At 36.7% G+C, this 20,725-nt stretch overlaps 2 protein-coding genes across 2 annotated transcripts in view; one reads left to right on the forward strand and one right to left on the reverse strand.

The window, feature by feature from the left end:
• B3GAT2 (beta-1,3-glucuronyltransferase 2) overlaps positions 1-1,858 on the forward strand; it is a gene marked incomplete at its 5' end in the record, with an annotated part of 75,727 nt that extends 73,869 nt beyond the window's left edge. Inside the window, 2 exon segments of the mRNA XM_008569231.1 lie at positions 1,157-1,305; positions 1,387-1,858. Of these exon segments, the coding sequence (XP_008567453.1) occupies positions 1,157-1,305; positions 1,387-1,473 (236 nt within the window).
• Positions 1,859-2,580: 722 nt separating this feature from the next.
• The window catches only part of SMAP1 (small ArfGAP 1), a 157,352-nt gene continuing 139,207 nt past the window's right edge, over positions 2,581-20,725 (reverse strand). Inside the window, exons 7-10 of the mRNA XM_008569232.1 lie at positions 10,411-10,538; positions 6,396-6,567; positions 5,169-5,473; positions 2,581-3,019 (exon numbers count right to left, since the gene is read on the reverse strand). Of these exons, the coding sequence (XP_008567454.1) occupies positions 2,885-3,019; positions 5,169-5,473; positions 6,396-6,567; positions 10,411-10,538 (740 nt within the window). The 3' untranslated portion in view covers positions 2,581-2,884. The remainder of the gene's footprint in view (positions 3,020-5,168; positions 5,474-6,395; positions 6,568-10,410; positions 10,539-20,725) is intronic.

Genomic DNA, 20,725 nt, shown 5'->3' on the forward strand with positions numbered 1-20,725 from the left:
CTGAGGCTAACGCTTTATGATTGTTTTTCCTCTGCTTCACTTAGTGCCAGCTATACCAAGTTGTGTTTGTATGTAGCTTAATGTTGTTTTCCCAAAAAGGTAGTGAGACCTAGAACATGAGACTGGCCCAGTATGGCATCTGGAGAGGTAATGAGAATGGTGGTTTGTGGTTTTCTCACAGCTTCTCCACTACTATCATTTCTTACTTTGCTAACTGTATTTTTTGCAAAAAGAAGAATAAATCAATTCAGTTAATGTAGTTCAGTTAATGTAGAGAAGGGCAAAATGTTGCTAAAAAATGTTCCTGGGGATTGGTCCTCATAGCTTCAACTCTGGGAGAGTGTCTGACTTTACAGTGTCACTTCAGTAAGTAATAGCAAAGACATCCAGGGCTTGAGACTTTCAAAACACTTGCTGAGATGGCTTGTAGAGTGCTTTAATGGCTGTTAAACTAATAGCTTAATTAGTAATGATTTTTTCATATGACCAAATCATTGAAGGAAATTTACACTAATTTGCTTTTTTTTTTGAAAAATGAAATACTAAAAACAAATTTATCAAATGGCCTGATATCTCCTGCACTGATTTCCAAACCTCTCGCCCTTCTCAGATTGAACCAAATTAGAGATATAAATAAAATGATTATAAATTTGATATTATTCATTTTCTAGCTAATTGACTTCTCTTACTCAATTTTCTAAGTGTAAAGTAAATTAGAGTAGTGCTGATTTTGAGAAAGTGTACATACTGTTGTTAAAGGGCAGGCAGGCAGAACTGGGTGGGTGCTCTCATACCCCAAGGATAGTTAGGGTAAGTCTCTGTGTTTTTCAGCTGCATTTAGTTCTTAGTTATTCCAGAGAATCAAATGTAGGGGGTGTGATGACCTCTGTTGAACAGCAGTCAATAGACTAGAGCTCAGATTTTACAGTAGACGCCCCTGTGCACACCTGTTGCACTGAATGTACAATACTGTAATGATTGATTTTCCTTCTGAAACTATCATACAGGTGATGCTCCTATTCAACTTCATAACCAAAACCTGATACATAGTAGGTATTTTAAAAATTGGTTTTGATGTGAATAAAATTATATAGAAAAAAGAGAAGTACACCAATGTACTTTAAAGTCTTTTTTTTTTTTTTAACTTTTTACAAAGGATTTGCTGTAAGTCTTCAAGTTATCTTGTCCAATCCAAAAGCTGTATTTAAACGTCGTGGATCCCAGCCAGGGATGCAGGAATCTGACTTTCTAAAACAGATAACAACAGTCGAAGAACTGGAACCGAAAGCAAATAACTGCACCAAGGTATTCATTTCACTTGTTATGTTTGACCATCAGTGTCAGCGTTAAGAGTGTGGCTACCCAAAATATTTCCCTCTCCTTTAGGTTCTTGTGTGGCACACTCGGACAGAGAAGGTTAACCTAGCCAATGAACCAAAGTACCACCTGGACACAGTGAAAATTGAGGTATAAATTGAAGCAGTAACTGGTGTAGTTTGCCCCGCCAGTGGATGTGGAAGAGGATATTTGGAGTTTAGGCTGGAGAGCATTCAGGTATTGTTCATTTTACTTCAGTACAACAGCCTTTATTGTCATCTGATGGATATCCATTTAAACAGAGCTTGTCAGTTAACACAAGCTAACTGGATGGTACAAAATGTTTGTTTTTTCTTCATTTGTTCTGCATGTTTTCCCTACAACTAAATTGGAAGATTTTTGTACAGTACATTGAAATGACACTGCAAGATACCACTCTGGGTATCTTATATGCTTTTTTTTTTTTTTTCTCATTTGGCCTTATAATTGGTAGAACTGAATGGGTTTTAGAAACAAATGACAGGTATTTTGCAGGTAAATGTTTCCAATTCCTGACTTTGCAACATAAAGTAGTTTTTGAAAGGCTGGTGGCAGTATACATCATATGAAATAAAAAATCCACAAATAAAAAGGTCTATGGATTCATCTGTTTAATATAGGGAAATAACATTTTGTCAATACTAGGCACCATAAAATGTAAACACAATTACTGTCATAAACCTGGATATACCTTCAAAGATTGAAAGTGGCTTTGTTTTAGTTACCCTGTTTGTATATAGTGCAGAAAAAGGTCTTCATATTAGCACTATGTACATAAGAAGAGATCCAAATTACAAGAGAGGCAGATAAAATTTGAATTCTTCAAACATTCAAAATTTTGTAGTAACATCCAGGTTTATTTTCCTTTCACTAACCACATTCCCTGTTAAGCACATCATAACAATAGCACAGTGAAGTGAATGATGAAATAAAAGAATTTTGATACACTAGAAAACGGTGCTCAGTGATACATTTACATTCTATTTATATGATTAAACATTTGATCATACAGTACCTTTCTACAGGATTACTGCCTAATTTTGGGGTGGGGTTTATACTGTTAGAGGTATTACTAACATGATATCTACTTCCCTTATATGCAAATATTAGAGCTATAATTTTGAGAGTAAAACTGATTATGCAAGTTGACTGAGCAGTTTCTCAAATAATGTGGTTTATGAAATCATGGGAAATATGAGCAAAGGCTGCCCTTGACATAACATTAGAGCTATAATTTTGAGAGTAAAACTGATTATGCAAGTTGACTGAGCAGCTTCTCAAATAATGTGGTTTATGAAATCATGGGAAATATGAGCAAAGGCTGCCCTTGACATAAAATGGTTTCTCAGCCTGCTTTCACCACATCAAATTTAACCAGTACAGACCAACACGGTCAATCAGATAATTCTTAATATGAACAAATGGGAAAAAAGAAAAAAATATATGTACATGAATAAACAGGGGAACTAGATGCATTTTAGCAAGGAATGTCAGGTGGTAGTTCTGGATGAAACTTGTATTGCAGTTCTCATTTCCACAGTTGTGTGCTGAGAGTCTGACCCGATGAGCTTCCAGACCATCCTGCTGTTGTGCTGGAGGGCTGGCCAAAACCCACTGTAGGGTTTGCAGTATTGATACTCATGCCAGCCATTTGCTGATTCATCTGTGAAACACATAAAAAGGCTTAATTTAAGAGGCTTACTTCACTTTTAATTCTTGTTTCTTTAGCCACAATTAGACATTTTTTCATTAATGTGAAAATTAGTCAAAGCACTGAAGTAAAGCAGACTACCATACAAATATTTCTTCATAGAAAGCAAATAGTACTTTGTTCCCTTTTTGTTCTTTATTTTCTTCTACTTTTTAGCTCTGTCCATAAGGTGGTATCAATTATATTTATTCACTTTCTAGATTCAATTTCTTGTCCCCAAAGATTAACCACAACTGGAAAAAAAAATAAATACCAAAGCAATCTTTGAATTTGTAGCTGGTATATGAGCAGATTATAAAATGAGTCCATACTCTAACTTTCAATTATACTAGGATACTTTGCTTTAACTACTAAGAAAATTTTAGAAAGTAAAATACTCTAAAATTATACTATAAACTTTGTATGATGGCTATTATTCTCTACTAAAATCTTAAATGGCTTTGTATGCTTTCTAAATATTAAAAATTGTCATAAAACATACTTTTTTTTGCTGATCTAACAACATAAACATCTAAAATTAATTTCCATTATATGCTATAAGGTGTAAGATTACATGTATTTGTCTTCCAGACTGGCATCAAGTATATCTTAAGCACCTTAACCCTGTGGTTCTCTTACTTTCAAGATTGGTGATAAGAGAAGGCAAGGCAAGATTTACCATAAAAAACAGTAGGTTCAAAACCTATGTTCAGTGTTAGAGACTCTGTTCTTAATAAAATTCATTTATTTGCAATTTTTCAATGACACTAACATTAACTGCATCATTGATCATGCATCAGTATCTCAATGAAGGGGCAGATCACATCTTCATACCTACCAAAGGATATTTGAGCCACCTGTATGTCGGCCAATAGATTCCACTGACAGAGTGATGGAGAACAGCATCACCCTTCAGCATGTCTGGAAGTCAGAGCCAGTGTTAACTCCTTAACTGGTTCATCTAGCACCTTAACCTGAGCTGGGTATACTTCAGCATTTTGGCCACCTAAAGGCTGTGATTTACATTTGGCTCTTACAATTTTTGAGATTCCCAGAGTGTAGACACCAATGTCTTACATATATTCCTGTAAATGGTGACAGCAAAAATATCTTGGAGCATTCATGGGCTATACAGTGATTTTGCTGATGTTAGTTAGAATTCTCTCAAGATAAAACAACTGTCCAAACAGAAACCAAGATGACCAAAATGCTGGAGGAACATCAGGTAGGAAGTATAAAAGGAAGAGGAGTGGGAGCATGAATGTCAGTCTAAGAGCCTTTGTTTGTGAAGCTAGATGTAAGTCCAAAACAGAAACGTCATCTCTTGGTTCTAAAGTAACGTAGGTAGAAGTAGGATTTTATAATATGAAGGAGTCTCTGAGACAAATATGGACTTGTTCACACTTTATGGGAATTCTTGAGCCAGTGAGTACTTTTTAAGCAAAAAAGTCATTATAGGAGATGTAAAAAGGAATACAAAGGTTTTTTTCTTTAACGAAATGTTCTTGAACAACAACAACTATATATATATATATATATATATATATATATATATATATATGTTTTTTTTTTTTTTTTTGAGTGAACTAATTTTTTTCCATCTGTTGTTATTATTTAGAATTACTGTGAAGTAGGGATTTATAATGGAGAATAAAAACACTTCGGTTTAGGAGGTTTTACAGCTTTTTGGTCAATTGAGATGCTATACAATACTAACTATGAATGTTCTTATATTCATTAACCAGTATATGTTTTTTTTTTGTTTTGTTTTGTTTTTTTTAAACAAACCCATGGGCAGTAACTACATAACATGGAAGACAGCCTAGATCCATCACAAAATAGTGTTTTGAGAATATGAGGATGGGCTGTTTTTTTTTTCTGATTTATGAAAGTTATAAAACAAACCTTTACAGAATACTCTAAAAATAGAGACAGTGACAAATCATTTGTCTATCTGATACAACTTCATACATAATATCTATAGACACTTTTGACCTTATACAACACTGTCCCTATTCAATTATTTCTGCCAGATCCAAAGATTCAAAAACAAGTAAAACCAGTTAGAAAATAAATCTGAGTTCTTTGATTTGGGAGAAGGTGGAGAGTAAATGATTCCTACCTGTGTGAGGCTCCACTGGGGCTGTTGAGCTTGCGTCAGGCCAAACTTACTCTGGGATGCTCCCATCTGTCCCACCATTCCTCCTTGTGGGCCAACATTTTGAGGCAATGGCATCACACCAGTTTGTGCATTTCCCATAAACCCATTGGGCATGGGCATGCCCACCATCATGCTTGCACTCTGTCCCATCACATTTCCTATAAGGCCAGGAGCTGCAGGCACAGGCACACCCATTGATGGAAAACCTTGAAATGCAGTTGGTGCTTGTGAGGTAAATGGTATATTTGTGGGTCCCATAAACACACCTGCATCATAAGAACCATGAAAAGAAAATGAATAAAGAAAACAAGGCTATTGCATATAGCTGCACTCACCTTTACAGTCACAGAAAAAGGATTTACCGTCTTTCTGATCTACCAGTAGCAAAAAATTTTATTCCATTCTGGCTGCTCCTACTGCTCAGACCAATCCATGCCTAAACCTTCAGAACTAGTTATTTCCAGAATGCAGACAAATCAGTTATTAACCTGAACAAATTTAATTAGGAATATAAATCTTATGCAACAGCCACATAAAATATTTTCCATTGTGAAGACCAAACTACATAGCATGAAATTATATGCTGTTTCTGCTGACTTGCACCACTGGTCTCCCAGTACAAAACAGGCAAGTGAAGGTTGATTCTATCTGACTTTAATGTAAGTAGTTGGGTTGTCATACAATTTCAGCTTCTACGGGAAATGCAGATTATTTTAGAGGAAATGAATGGTCTGGCAGATTAAGACTGTGTAAACAGTATATCTTATGCAAGTACTTCATTATAATTATAAAAGAGAATTTCAAAGCTTTTTTGGTATCCATGTTATCATTCAGACTGCTTATTGTTTACCCGCAGAGAAAATATACTGTACACTAAGTCATAAACTTCATGCAAATGAAATTTTGATAATTCTTCAAAGATAATCCATGTCCCATAAACTTGTGAAATAAAGTGATATGTGAACAGCTTGTTAAATCTAATGAATAAAGTTTTGTGAATCCTGTACATGTTTTTTAATTCTAATGCTTCATTCATTTCCGTTTCATAGTTGTGTAAACTGCAACCATAAAAGCACCCATTACATAACAAAAACCGGAAGAAATGTAATTGCTATTATTATAATTACAAAGGAGTACTTCTAGTAATGTCACTGCAATTCATTGTAAGAAGATTTTGTAATTAATCACCAGGAGTACTTTGCTGTTGAATGTTTCCTGTACCATACAGAGATAAGATGGAGTCTTTGGAGAGCTGTTTCTTCACCACTTCTTCTGATTTGGTAGCTTGCTCAGTGAATAGATCCAGATCCCCAGATGTTACTGTAGACAGGGTGGCAGCTGCTGGTACAGAGGACGTCCCCTGAGACACACACCAAAATAAGCTGTTGAATTCCTCATAGTAAAGCATAGCTCATCAATTATTTAAAATCCAAATAAAAATATACAATTAGACAGAAATTAAACAATTGTAGAGGGTAAAATGGTGGCATTCAAGAGGATAGCGCACAAGCCCACATGAAAAGCATCTAGAGTAAACATACAGTATTTCCTAATTTGACTCTGTTAATGTAAAAGAGGTAAGTTGAAGCTCTTTCATAATAAATTGCATGTGTACTAGTTAGGCTGACAGTGAGTTTTTGCTCATCACATCCTGAACACAATGAATTCAACAGTTATGTGGCTGCTGTCTGAGGACCACCAGTTCTTGGAGATGCTCAGACATCTCCGTCAGCAACTACTGCTTCAAGGAACTGGTATCCTCTGGATTAAAGAACATTTCTATAACTATAGCAGACTATAAGAGGGTCCTGCAATGGTTGATTGAAAGGTTTTATCTTCGCAAAGCTGCACTGTATGATTTTTATACACCTAATCTAGATCACTTTTAAGCCACAACATTAGAATGCCTCTGATCTATCCAGAAATTAAGTACACCAGAACTTCAACCACCTAGACTGTCAACCGTACTCTGCACTCTTTGGGACAAGGGAGCAGATGAACAAATACAAATAAGTATGTAGATATTTAAATTTTTCACTTAATCTCCTGTATCTTGTACACAGATAGTATCGTATGATCACAACTGATAACCTTGCTTAATGATTAAATACTCAATCACATTCACCTTTGTTTATATGGACTTGTTTTAAATAAGAAAAGAGTTTCAAGGAATTCTATGAAGACTAGTGACAGCTGGCTAAGATTCTTCTCTATAGAAGAATAAAGTGAGTAGCAAGTAGAAGTTAAATTCAAACACATAATATCCTGTCTAGAATACCATTCAATAAATTACCATCCAAACGCTCTACTAACAATTTAAGCAGAACAATATTTTGAATCTCTTATGACTAATTAAGCAAGAATTATGAGAAACAAAGAAAAAGCCACCTAATTTTGCAAAAACTCTGAAATGTATAAAAAATTAGACATGATGGAATACCAAATACAACATTGCCTTTGATTATGTATAAGCCACCAATGAAGAAGCAGAAGATCCCTCAGGCTAAGCATGGGCTGGAGCCAGCCTGCTGACAATAGAACCCTGGCCCCACAACTTCTAGACTTATTACTATGTGCCCTTAGCCATGTTACTTAATTTCTCCATTCAGGTCTCTCTCTTGTCAAATAGAGATAAAAAGCTTGATGACTACAAGAAGTGCTTTGCACAATGGCAGGGTTAAGTACTCAGTATTTACTGTTAATATTGTTAGATAACAAAGCAACTACATCACTAAGTGATCTTTTCATCACAATTAGTTTCTTTTCAATCTAGGAACTTCTCATAACACTGCAGTCTAACCATAAGAAAACCCAAAATGGCTGCGAAAGCTATGACTCCAGTCTCATACTAGAGCAGCCTAATATTCATTCACATACTTTATTCTGAAAAAGGTAGATAAGATGGAACATCTATCTCAACAGAGAAACAGTCAAAAAAGGGCCAAACAGCACAGCACAGCTAGTAAGCACGCAAATGTCCACTTACTTTTTTGGCACTCCATATCCAGCACTGCAACCTCAGGATAAAAGGACTAGAGCTTTTGCCTGTCACTTTAAACTTCAGGAGGCTGCAGGGCCTCTAACCAAAGGCTCTCTGGCCTCTGGGATCCCAGGGCTGAACCAAAGACAGGTCTCAGCACTTATGCAGATCTAGATACTGTTGATATATGTATGTGATACAGCAGGAAAGGGACCTCTACATGTCACCACTGGAAACTATGGAACTGTCCTCCCCAACACCCAATACACATGTATACTCCTGTTAGCTAAGTATTTCTAACCCCCTTTAGGGAAGACTAGGCCCCAGACAAGTAAATCAGATGGTAAAATTAATCTATTTCATATTCACAAATGGGAAAATCTTTCACTACTATTTATATATGCTAGGAGAATAACACCAGGAGTTATAGAAGGTTCAGAGTAATTCATAATCTTGGTGCCAAAACTAGTTTGAGCCCAATTTCACACACTAAAAATCTACCAAATTAGTAAATTACATAGTACCAGTGTATGTATAAAATCTGTACTTTCAGTCCCCCCCTCCCCAATTTTCAAAGGCATTATTTTGAAAATATATCTGGATTTTAATCTTTACATGTAGTTTGGATGAAAGATAATTCTACTTACCAAATATTTTACAGGGGTCAGTACAACTGGCACAATTTTTGGTACAAAAACAATGTTCGAAAAAAAGAGGTATGACTTAAAAAATTAACCCTGTAATTCTACAAGGTACTGATCAGAATGCCCAAAACATGAAGGCCAGCCCTACTCCTCCAGGACTTACACCCCATACTCCTTGTCATCATGCTACTCAAAATTAAGAGTTAAATGAAGTCTGCATTGTTCTACTTGCTGCTTTGATACTGAACAGAATATGTGAAATACACTGAAGCCTCAGAGGGGAGGTCTAATTCTCCAAGCAGTTGCAAAGCAACTCTCATACCCCAGTAGAATCTAAAGAAATCTAGCAGATGTATCAACCTTGGCCTCATTAGAATGCTAGACTGAAATAAATTGCTTTTCTTGCTCTCATTCTCGAATATCCTAAATACTTCTTGCCAAAACCACAGTATTAGACAATTTTTTATTGTCACATGCACACTCATGCCTGCACAAGTTCATGAGGTAATTAATATTAATTAATTGAAACAACAGCAACAATACTTAGTCCCTCTTTTTATGTGTGTTGCGAGAGAGAGAAAAGCCATAAAATATTTTATCTTGGCTGAAAATTTTGATAAGGATTCATTTAAACTAATTATACCTAACCTACTTGTTCAGTTCTAGTAGTAAGTAGACAATAACTATCATATCATAAATAAATGTGTAATAAAAATGTTATTAGTCTTCTTAATAAGACATTGACCTTTTCTTATTAAAACTTTCCATTCAAACAATTCAGATTTGGCTCAGTTTTTGTAGAAAAGGAAATATTTTATCTCAAACATTATGCTGTACTGAAAAAAACTGGTTGATTATTTGTAAAATATAAATTTAAAATAGAATCTTAATGTTGTATGCTGAAAGGTCATATATTTCACCTTATAGAAATTCCATGTAATGTTAAGAAGGCATTTCAAATTTATTTACCATTAATACTTTTTTTAAAAAATCCTGATATCTAATATTACTGTTCTAAATAGTTTTTTTTTAATCACTAAAAATAAAAATAGCAAGGTAGGTTTTAAAGCTAACTTAAAGCAGAATTTGTCTTCATAAAAAAGATTATGAGTACTTAATTTCCTAGAACTTCTTCTCCCAGTCAATATTCATAAACCCCCACATTTTAAAACCTCAGAAATAAGTGACCTTGTTGCTCTCAGGTGAGGTTGAGGTGTTCGAATTTTCCACTTGCTCATTCTAAATGTTGTTGTTTCCCTAAAGCAAGGGTCAGAACTTTAAAGACAGGGCAACCTTTCAAGCTCTGTGGGTCATATAGTCTCTGTTGTAACTATTCAACTCTGCTTCTGTAGCACCAAAGCAGCCACAGACAATATGTGAACTAAGAGAGTGGCTGTGTACCAATAAAATTTTATTTGCAAAAACAAGCTGCAGACTTAGTTTGCTAAGCCCTGGCCTAAGGAACAGAGGCTTTCAAATCAGTTACTATTTAGAAACAGTTCTTTCAAAATTGAAATTTTTAAACTTTTTAAAAAGGAAATAAGCAGTGACCATATCAAACAATAGTCTTACCACATACCTGAGCTGGAGGCATGACAGTTGCAGGTAAGGGATTAGAAATCATTGGTCCAAAGATGTCCAAATCATCATTCAGGGTTGGCACCGTGGTTGTGTTCCCATTGGTCACCAGTGTCTCAGCAGGGCCATCTGAAAAGAATACAGATTCTTGTCCTAAAAGAGAATCTCTTAAATTACTTGAAACAGGGCATTATTTTAAAAATTAATATACAGTTTAAAAAAGAAAAGAACAATTCAAAAGTTGACAAAATATGTGTCCCTCTTTTACCCCAGGATGTACTCCCTTTCCCAAAGGAACCATTTCCAGTTTTGTTTATCCTCGCAGCAATATTCCTTATCCGCCAGTTTCTTAGGTATATATCCAACAGCACCCCCTCTATTTTTGGGGGCAGCTGGCTGGTCTGGGGACCTGAACCCGTGACCTTGGTGTTATAACACTGCACTCTAACCAGCTAAGCTAACCAGCCCACCAAATCCCCTTTTAAACATATACTATTCACATTATTCTGTATCCTGACTTTTTCATAATAAAATCACAGAAATTTTTATAGTGCTTCCTATGTGTCAGGTACTGTTCTGAGCACTTTACATATACTCATTTAATGCTCATAACCTTATGAGATAGATATTAACTTTGAGATAAGTGGCTATGTTGGAATTTGATATCAGGCTCTTAAAAGAATGCCCCTCCATAAATGTGTGTGTGTGTGTGTGTGTGTATGTGTGTGTGTGTGTGTTTTGGAGATCATATCACTTCACCTACCTTGGAAATAAATTTTGATTATTTAAAATGTCTCAAATGTTGCATTTTAAAGTCACAATAAGGAAAAAAACTAGATAGAAAATTTTTTTTAAAAAACAAACGTACATTATGAACTGATTCTAGAGGAAGCATCCATAAAACTCTGAAATAAATCCTTTCTTTATTTAAGCATAGCCACCTTCAGTAATGGCAGTACCAAGCCATTGAACTGTACAGGGAAAGGGACTCTGACAGATTTTCCTACTTAAAAATTCAAATTTAAAAAAACTATTTTATATCTCCTTTTTACATTAGTGAACAATACACAAAGTGTAAGGGGTGGGAGCTGAAGTACAGTGCAGTGGAAAAAGTTTGCAAACACAGTATTTAAGGGACTGGAACATCTCACCCAGTTCAATTTTCTGTGGCAACAACCAAATAACAGTTCAGAGCATCACAACTCCAATCTCTTGGGACTTAAATCTTATCAATCTTCTAATTTAACAATTTACAATCTCATTTGATTTTTCTTTGATAGACCATACCTTCCTCAAAGGTAAATCAGTCATCTTAAAAAACCTTTTCAGCACTGAATGGGATGTCTTGCACAAAATACTCAAATATTTGACAAATTTAATGAAAGGTCTACCACCTACTTACTGCACAACACACAGAAACTCACAGGTTTCTTCTCTTAATATAACTACAGAAATTGGTATCTTTTATTCCCTTTTTAAGCTTCAGTGAATTACAAAGAATTGTCATTGATATCAATGAATAAATGGTCACAATAAAATATTTTTATTATTCTATTTATAAAACAGTATATGAAACACAAATTAGGTTAATTTGGAGTTAACTGCAAGCATTTTTCAAATCATTTTCATGAAAATAACAACACATTATTGAACCATAAAAGGAAATATATTTACCTAAATATTTATGTATATGTCTTACACACACTATATCTACATCAAGGACTATAGACAATTGAAAGGTGAAGCAATAGAAATGGACAGATGGTTGTAATTTATAATATACAGAATTTTAAACTGAAATGCAACTATCAAAAGAATTAAAACATAACTCATACATGAAAGTAATTTTTTTCATTTCCAATACTTTCAAATGGCAAAATTCATTTTGAAGTTAGACCTCTTTTAAGAACTATTTTGTGTTTAGCAATTCATTCCACATCCCATTTATGTGATGTGTAGTAGGTCATGCAAATATTAACCAGAAGTAAAGTGATATTTTAAAGGGACATGGTTTTCTAGACTTAAAAACACAGCTAAAGTAGCACTTTAGAGGTATCTACAGCACTTCAGTAAAGAAACTCAAATCATAATGACATGTAAGCCAATGGTGCTTTAACCCATAAGCTACAATTTCATCTACTAGACATGTTTCATTCTATCATATGAAAGAGGAATCACTTTATTGGCAGAAAATATTACTATATTTTATATATATATATATATATATATATATATACACACACACATGCACACACACACATATATATACACACACAATTTAAACTCACAAACAGAAGCACATGTCCTCCAAAACAAAATAATCCACAACCAAAAAAACAAAAGCACAAAAAGAAAAAGCTGACAAGTGTAACTAACTATTATATCCAGTTTTTCAGTGACATGTTTTTGGTTTTTTATGTTTTTTGCAACAGCAAACAATTAGGACAAATTTATGAAAAGAAACTTTACCATGAGAAAATACTATTAACTTAATGTTTCTGGTAAATTGAGAAAATACTATCGATTGATTTTTATCACAGAAAATGTAAATCCACTTCACAGGACATCAGCATGCCCAGGATGCACTGTGTGAGAACCACTAGGTTCACCCACTACAAGCAAATGATATGTTTTCATCACTCTTATAAACTGTACATCTTTCAGAAAATTTAAGTCTGTAATAAATAGTACGTTACACTCTCCTCTGAGAATATCTGCTTAACTAATTTACACTTTCAAATCTAAACCCCACCCAGTATCTAGTAGTGTAATATCTAATCAGTGAAACAACATACAGCACATTATTTGGTTTTTGAAGTCTCATTTTACCCCTCACATCCATTAGGATCATATATGTGACTAATAATTTGTCCAGTGTCACAAAGCTAAAGCAAAGACTTAGACTGTAATTTCATTCAATTTTTACTATAAAAGCAACATGTTCTTGTAAAAGATTCAAACCGTGCAAAAACAAAGACACTAAAAGTCCCCACCATGGATGGCTGTGCTGATTGCACAACAATGTGAATGTACTTAGTGCCACCAACTGTATACTTACAAATGGTTAAGGTGGCAAATTTTATGTTATATGTATTTTACCACAATTTAAAAAACAATGTGTATCAGATCATACAAAAAACAGTGTTTGTATAAAATTATGCCTGTGTACATGGGGGTTTGCATTCTATGTTACTACATGGACCTGTAATAACTAAGTTACTCAATTCGTGATTCATAGGCTTTAGGTAGTTTTTAGATTTTAACCATTACAAAAACAGAACACTGAACATCCACATTCCTTAATATATTAAGTGTACACAGTTCATGTTTCTTCACTGCAAGGTAACCTGACTTCTGTTTTTACCACTGTACTTGTGTTAAACAGGCCCATTCTCTCATTCTATGTTTTCTTAGTTAATATTTAAAAACTGGCCTCTTGAAATCCCAGGCATTCCACACAAACAACAAAGTTGGGCTCTTTGTAACCACCTACCATGGTTAATGGAGCTGTCACAAAAGTCAACTCACAATGTAAGTGTGAGGGGCTCTGGAATCCTTTAGAATGAGACAGAGGAAATAACTGCTTAGGGATAGTGATCTTTGTGACAAGGATGATACTATTTTCAACTGACTGGGGAAGACTTTCTCCTACCTACAAAAACCTGAGGTAAGGAACTTTCTCCCAACCCTGTCCAAGGTTCTTCTCTATCTAGCTACCGTGTTATGGGCACAGGTGACTCCTCTGTGTTCTCACAACTACAACATATCTTTCTACTCCAGTCTTCTCCCCATATGATCCCTTAACGATGGGTTCTGGATTTCACTCCCACCAATTTTCCTTGTTACTACAAAAGCTATGCAATCACATTTGAAAAACACATTCTTGACCTAAGTAAAAATATCTCAGCCTTGTAAAATCAGTAAATACAGTTTCCAATGGGTTTCGATATTTGCTAATTTTACTTGTGTCTGGCTTGCTAAACAGATTCCTTAAAAAGGATTGTTTCAATTCATTTTGAAGGTTGTTGTGTTTTTAATTTTCAGTATTTTAAAAGGACAATTAAAAACTCATTATCATTACCATCATTATAAACATCATAATTATCCTGGATATTTTTAAAGAATGTTTACGTGTCAACATTTTTGTCCCCATGAAAGATGAGAACGCCATCTCCTTCCATTATCTCCAGTTATAAAAACTAGAGCATAGAGAGATTAAAAGACTTCCTCAATGCCACTCACCTAGTATAGCAGCAAAACCTGGACTAGAACAGTCTTCTGACCCCTAGACTGTTCTTTTCTTTAAACCACATTTCATTAAAAGCCATGTAATTATAAGTGTACCCAATTACAAAGAAATCACTTAAAATTCTGAAAATAAAAAAGCATCTTTTAAGTAGTTTATAATTATTTGTACTACGTTTGAGAAGCAATGATAAACAGTCCAAAAATCATTCAGCACCACACTCAAACACTTCCTTATCATGTCCCCACTGCACTGTCCTTGTACCAAGCCCATTATCTTCTGGATATAGGGAGGGATACAAGTGGTTATGGTCATCAATGAGAAAACTGGGCAGAAGAAAGCAACTATGGGATATAATTAGCCCATGGAGAATATTCACAAATCATAGGGAGTTAAATGCATCCTTTTGATTAAAGGCCTACAACAGCATAGGCTTTGCTGATTGACTGAAAGCTCAGTGGCCACAAAAACAACAGAATACCAAGATGTTGAAAACACAGCTTTTGAGATAAATCATTTTAAAATCTAGAAAGAATAAGGCTCATTGAAACTGAATGGTTTATACAGTATAAATCATGGTAATTTAAGACAAACATTTAAATCAGCCCAAGTTATGTCTTGTTTGTACACATGCATGAACACACACACATATCCAGACAAATGGAAACTTCCTCTTTTTGGGTGGAGGTTTGGAACCTCAGACCAACCACATAGCACCTTCTATGAGATACGGTGCTGTCTGTGCAAACAACTAATCAGAATTCACCAAAGAATTCACGTTAGTGTGTGTGTTCCTTGCTCAGCTACAGCATGGTGGTGGGAGTAGCCAGCAGTAGGAAGCGGCAACAGCCCCTTTTAATCAGTATGCAGAAACAGTAGTTGGTGGACAATAAAAATAATGGGAGATCCACAGTACAAGAAAAGCCTAAGGCAAATGGAAGAAATTTAGCTGGGGATAACATCATAAAGAACGATAATGAAGCACAAAGGACCCCTTGAAAAGGCAGTAAGCAAGCAGAAGAAATTAGGACAATGCAGTAAAATGAGGAAAGGATTTCAGTCTTATAGGCAAGGCATCAAACCTACAGTAGTAGCTTCTGGGTTCTACATTACTTTAACATTTCAGGCAAGCATTTCATTTGGGTACTAAGTTGGTAGACAAATGTTTTAAACTGCACACATACCATTGACAAGAAAAGGTTAAAATGTTTCTAGCTACAGAAAAAAGATCAGTGCTACATAAACCTTAGGCATACCCAGCATGCATTTACTGGCCTTCTTCACATCACGACACTGAGAGATGTTTAGAAAGAAGGTGACATTTCAAATATGACAAAATCCTGAAGGCCAGTCTCTATCACCTAGAAATCCTCAATACAGTGAGTGAGCCTGTTGATTCTGTTAACTCTATCTATCCCAGAGCTCATCTGACACCAACAATCCAAATGAGGAAAATGTAAACAAAATATTTTAAATAATATTTAATGTCTTCCTCTTGACCCGTTCCAAGTGCCTCATTTGAATGATAATTTATAAACTAAAAGGAAATAAGAATATAACACTTCACATTTTAATAGTACATATTTAAACACTAATATTTATTTAAGTTCTATGTGCCAGGTACTCTGACCAATGATTTACATAAAGTATCTCAATTTAATCTTCATATCACCTCAAAGGAATTTACACAATAAGTTTAGGACTTCAGCAGAGGTCTGGCTGGTAGTGTACCTGGAAAACTCAACTGCTATAACCAGACTGGGAAACTTTTCCTGGTGTCCCCAGGCAGAAACAGGTGCCCCTTTCCTACCCAGGGTAAAACAGTATAAATGGCCACAACTTACCTCCCTAAAAAAGCACCTTGAGTAGGGGCTGGCTTTACCACCCAGCTCAGGCACAGTACTTGGCTCAAGCTCTCTTCCAAGGCAATGAACAACCTCTGAGCCCACAACACCCGGCACCACCTCCACTGCAGGCCATGCCATTTACACCTGATGAGTCAGGCCTTCTGACTCTACCTCCCACATGTTTCTCTAATCCAAAAGCTGCAAAGTGCGGCCTTTCTAAGCACCTTATCCTTTTCACCTTTAATTTTTAATGGCATCTGTAATACCTTCAGATTGGACAGGCATGCCCCAGTATGCTACAGACTTCTTACTCACCACTGGCACCATTTTTATAGCCCAGAGTCCTTCCCCAGTTCTTCCCGCTCTGTCAACATGACGAAACAGTGCAGCTCCCTCCTTAATTTAATGCCTGGCACAAAGAAAATACTCAATAAACAGTGAATTGAAATGCTTTCTAAATGCAGATTATGGAAGCATTTCTTGGTGACAGAAGAGTCATGGTGGAAAACAATAGGTGATCCTAATTTTGTTGGGAGAAAAAGTGAAAAACTGAAACTATTTTTGAAAAATATCAGTGATCTCCTGGTTACAAATCCCTTTTCAATCCATACCCTACTTTGCCACTGCACATTTAGCCCTAGCTAATCCCTCCTCCTTGAAACTCTCCTCCCTTGGAGTCTAGGGCCACATTCTCCTGGAAGACCTGGCAGCTTCTGCTGCCAATACCCCTGGCTGGCTCCTCTTCCTCCCTGTTTTCTTTTTTTCTTTTTTTCTTTTTTTTTTCCCTTTTTGTCTTTTTTCATGTCCGGCAACGGACCGCAACCCTCAGTGTCACGCCCATACCGTTTTCCCTTTTTGTCTTTTTTTATGTACGGCAACGGACCGCAACCCTCAGTGTCACGCCCATACCAGACCGGGACCGGCAACGGGATCGCAACCCTCGGTGCTGCGCCCGCCCCTCGCTCAGCCAGTGAGCGGGAACCGGTCTGTATGTGGGATCCGAACCCTCTGCGGGAGCGCCGCCGCGCTCCCAAGCGGTGCACTGTAGCAGTGCGCCACCAGGCCAGCCCATCCTGTTTTCAAAGCAAGAGCTTCCACATGACTGTTTGCCTATGACCTTACAATTGCTTCCTAACTGGAATCCATACACTAGGTCTTCCTCTCCTCAGTTCATCAATTGCAGCGAGGCTGGAATTCTCTCTCTGAATCAGAAATGTGTCTCCAGAGTCCCTCTGCCCATAGATCAGTGTGTCAGTGCTGCCACAGCACCACATACTCATGAGTGGGTCAGTCTCCTCCACAAACCGACTTGCTGGCCAGGGCCACATTTTACTTTGCTACAGATCTGTTCCACAGTTCTATCGTAGCACCTAATTGGTACTCCAAGGCTGTCTGCTCAATGATAAGATGCAGATGGCTTTTAAATTAACGCCTTGCTGGCCAGGGCCACATTTTACTTTGCTACAGATCTGTTCCACAGTTCTATCGTGGCACCTAATTGGTACTCCAAGGCTGTCTGCTCAATGATAAGATGCAGATGGCTTTTAAATTATAAGATGCTCTATAAAGATAAAGCACTAATAGCTGATTTTATCTGGGTAGTTGCTTAACTTTTCATTGTTATTTACTCTAAAGGTGATCTCCATTTAACATCAGATACTACTTGAAATAAGTCTGCATATTACAAAATGAACGTATTTGTTCCTCCTTTTACCAGCAGCAGCAAGAAAATTAACCTTTGAATTAAGGAAGATAAAATTTAAATTAAGAATGTTAGCATTAATTCAGATTTCAAAATGAATTCTCATAACCCCATCTCTTCCCTCAGTGATAATTCTCTTGTCTTCTGGTTTCCAGACTGCATCCTCATCCCTAACTTGCACTACTGTAAACACACAAAGCTGCATATTCTGGTATTTACCAGCGTTCCATGAACTCTGCTTATACTCACTAAATATTAAGTGAATTCATCCTTTGCTTGAATATCAGATGCATTAGCTGGTCATAATCCATTTGCACAAATAATTTTTTAAAAAAATGGAAGAGCAACATGAGATTTTATGTAGTACTAATCTAGTTTAAGGCTGATATGAATGGGATAAGTAAATGGATGTTATATTTTTCATTACCATTTTTGACTGAGCATGAACATTCAGCCTTGAGTATACCCTTGCTACAATGAAAACTGCCAAGTCTAATTCTTCATCAGTAACTACTGAGGCGTCATCATAAGCAGGAATGAATTTATAGTTGAAACAGCACTGATTCAAGAAGCCTACTTCTGTGAGATGCAGTGATGCTCTCCTTAATTGTAAAACTCCCTCTTCTAAAGCTTTCTAAATTTTTAGGTTGCTCAAAGAGCTCTTATTTTTCCACTCAAGAAACCATTTAAAGCTTTTTCCTTAAAAAAAATGTTATTTGGAATTTCTTTGTATTAAAACACATGACTCGCTTTATGAAATGAACTCTTATGTGCCTTACTTTCTAAATTCAAGTGACAAATGTCCATCTGAAGCATAATAAAATGTTTATGCTTTATCTTGTTTACAAGTGTTTTTTAAAAAGTGCCTAAGAGTTAAGTGAAGCTATTTATTTGTACTTTTAAGTGAGTTTTTCTTACTGCTAAATATGTAGTATTTAAGCTACCTTGCTAAAATAAAATGACTGACGCAGTTGATCCTAACTGGCTTGTTCTGTTTGTCCCTCCCTTTCTGAGCCCCTACCATGCTGCCAGTCTACGGTGCCAGGAGGAAAATCTACTTTTGCACATTCCTACAATCTGGTCAACTTTTGAGCAGGAGATGCTTTTATAAACAGGCACTACAATGCTGCATAGGGGAAAGCCTGCAGTGCTACCAATCTTTCAGGAGAAACACACATTGATTTAGAGCTGCTGTCTGAGATTGCGGAGAAGTGGTTTAAGGCGTAAACTTTGTAGACCGGATTGTTTAATGTAGATATTCGATTTTATAGCCTCAAAATATAGGAAATGTATAAATATGAAGCCAAACAATATACCATGAGGACAAGCCTACAGATTTAAACCAGTGCTGTGATGAGAGTGGCAGAATGGGAAGAAAAAAAGAAGAATCTGGCTCCCTGACCTCACTGTTCTACCACTGCACAGCCTCAAACCAGCAGACCTCCTCCAGATTTCTTGAGTGAGATAATTAAGTGTGCTTATGTTTAAGCCATTTTCAGGCTTTCTGTTACAGTCAGAAGTAGCCTTATTTGCAGGTTACTCCTTCAAACATCTATCTATTCTCTCTTTAATGTCCTACACATAAACACATTCTCTGGAAGCTCTGTGCTGTTTCAGCACTACCAAAAAGCTACCCCTTCTTGCTCTCTAGTTTTCAATATCATGCAGGCCTCTCCTCCTCCACTCATTTCTGATGCCAGTTCTCCAACTGTCCTAGCATGGGCTCAGAACCTCTTGCAAGTACCTGAGCTCTGTGCTGTTTCAGCACTACCAAAAAGCTACCCCTTCTTGCTCTCTAGTTTTCAATATCATGCAGGCCTCTCCTCCTCCACCCATTTCTGATGCCAGTTCTCCAACTGTCCTAGCATGGGCTCAGAACCTCTTGCAAGTACCTGCCCATTACCAGTTCTTCTACCAATACAAAATCATGTATCTGAATTTTCTTTCCTACATAGGTGTGATTACACAAAAATAAAACCAATTCCTAAGATCTCCTTTTTGAAAGGGTGGTAATAGTTCATTGAACATACTGTTCGAGCTGAAGCAATACAAGTTGTTATGAGGCTTTAAACCATATCTGAAAAACATAAACTATAACATTTTCTTGGGCATTTTTACTATAGTCTTCCTCCCCCTCACTCCTCTCCCCAGAAGAGGAGGATGTGGACACAACTACACAAACATCCTCCAGACCTGATCAAATACATAGCTCCTAAGACATTGGTGGGTTTGGGCCGAGCCCCTGGCGCACTCGGGAGAGTGCGGTGCTGGGAGCGCAGCAGAGCTCCCGCCGCACGTTGGGATCCTTTATAGGGATGACCGGTTCACTCACAGCGCTCACTGGCTGAGTGCGGTGCAGCCGGTCTCAAAAAGGACAAAAAGGGCCGAGCCCGTGGCGCACTCAGGAGGGTGCAGCGCTGGGAGCGTGGCAGCGCTCTCGCCGCGGGTTCGGATCCTATATTGGGATGACCGGTGCGCTCACAGCGCTCAGTGGCTGAGCGCGGTGCGGCTGGTCTCAAAA

This window comes from Galeopterus variegatus, unplaced genomic scaffold (genome assembly GCF_000696425.1).
Source record: "Galeopterus variegatus unplaced genomic scaffold, G_variegatus-3.0.2 Scaffold481, whole genome shotgun sequence".
NCBI lineage: Eukaryota > Metazoa > Chordata > Mammalia > Dermoptera > Cynocephalidae > Galeopterus > Galeopterus variegatus.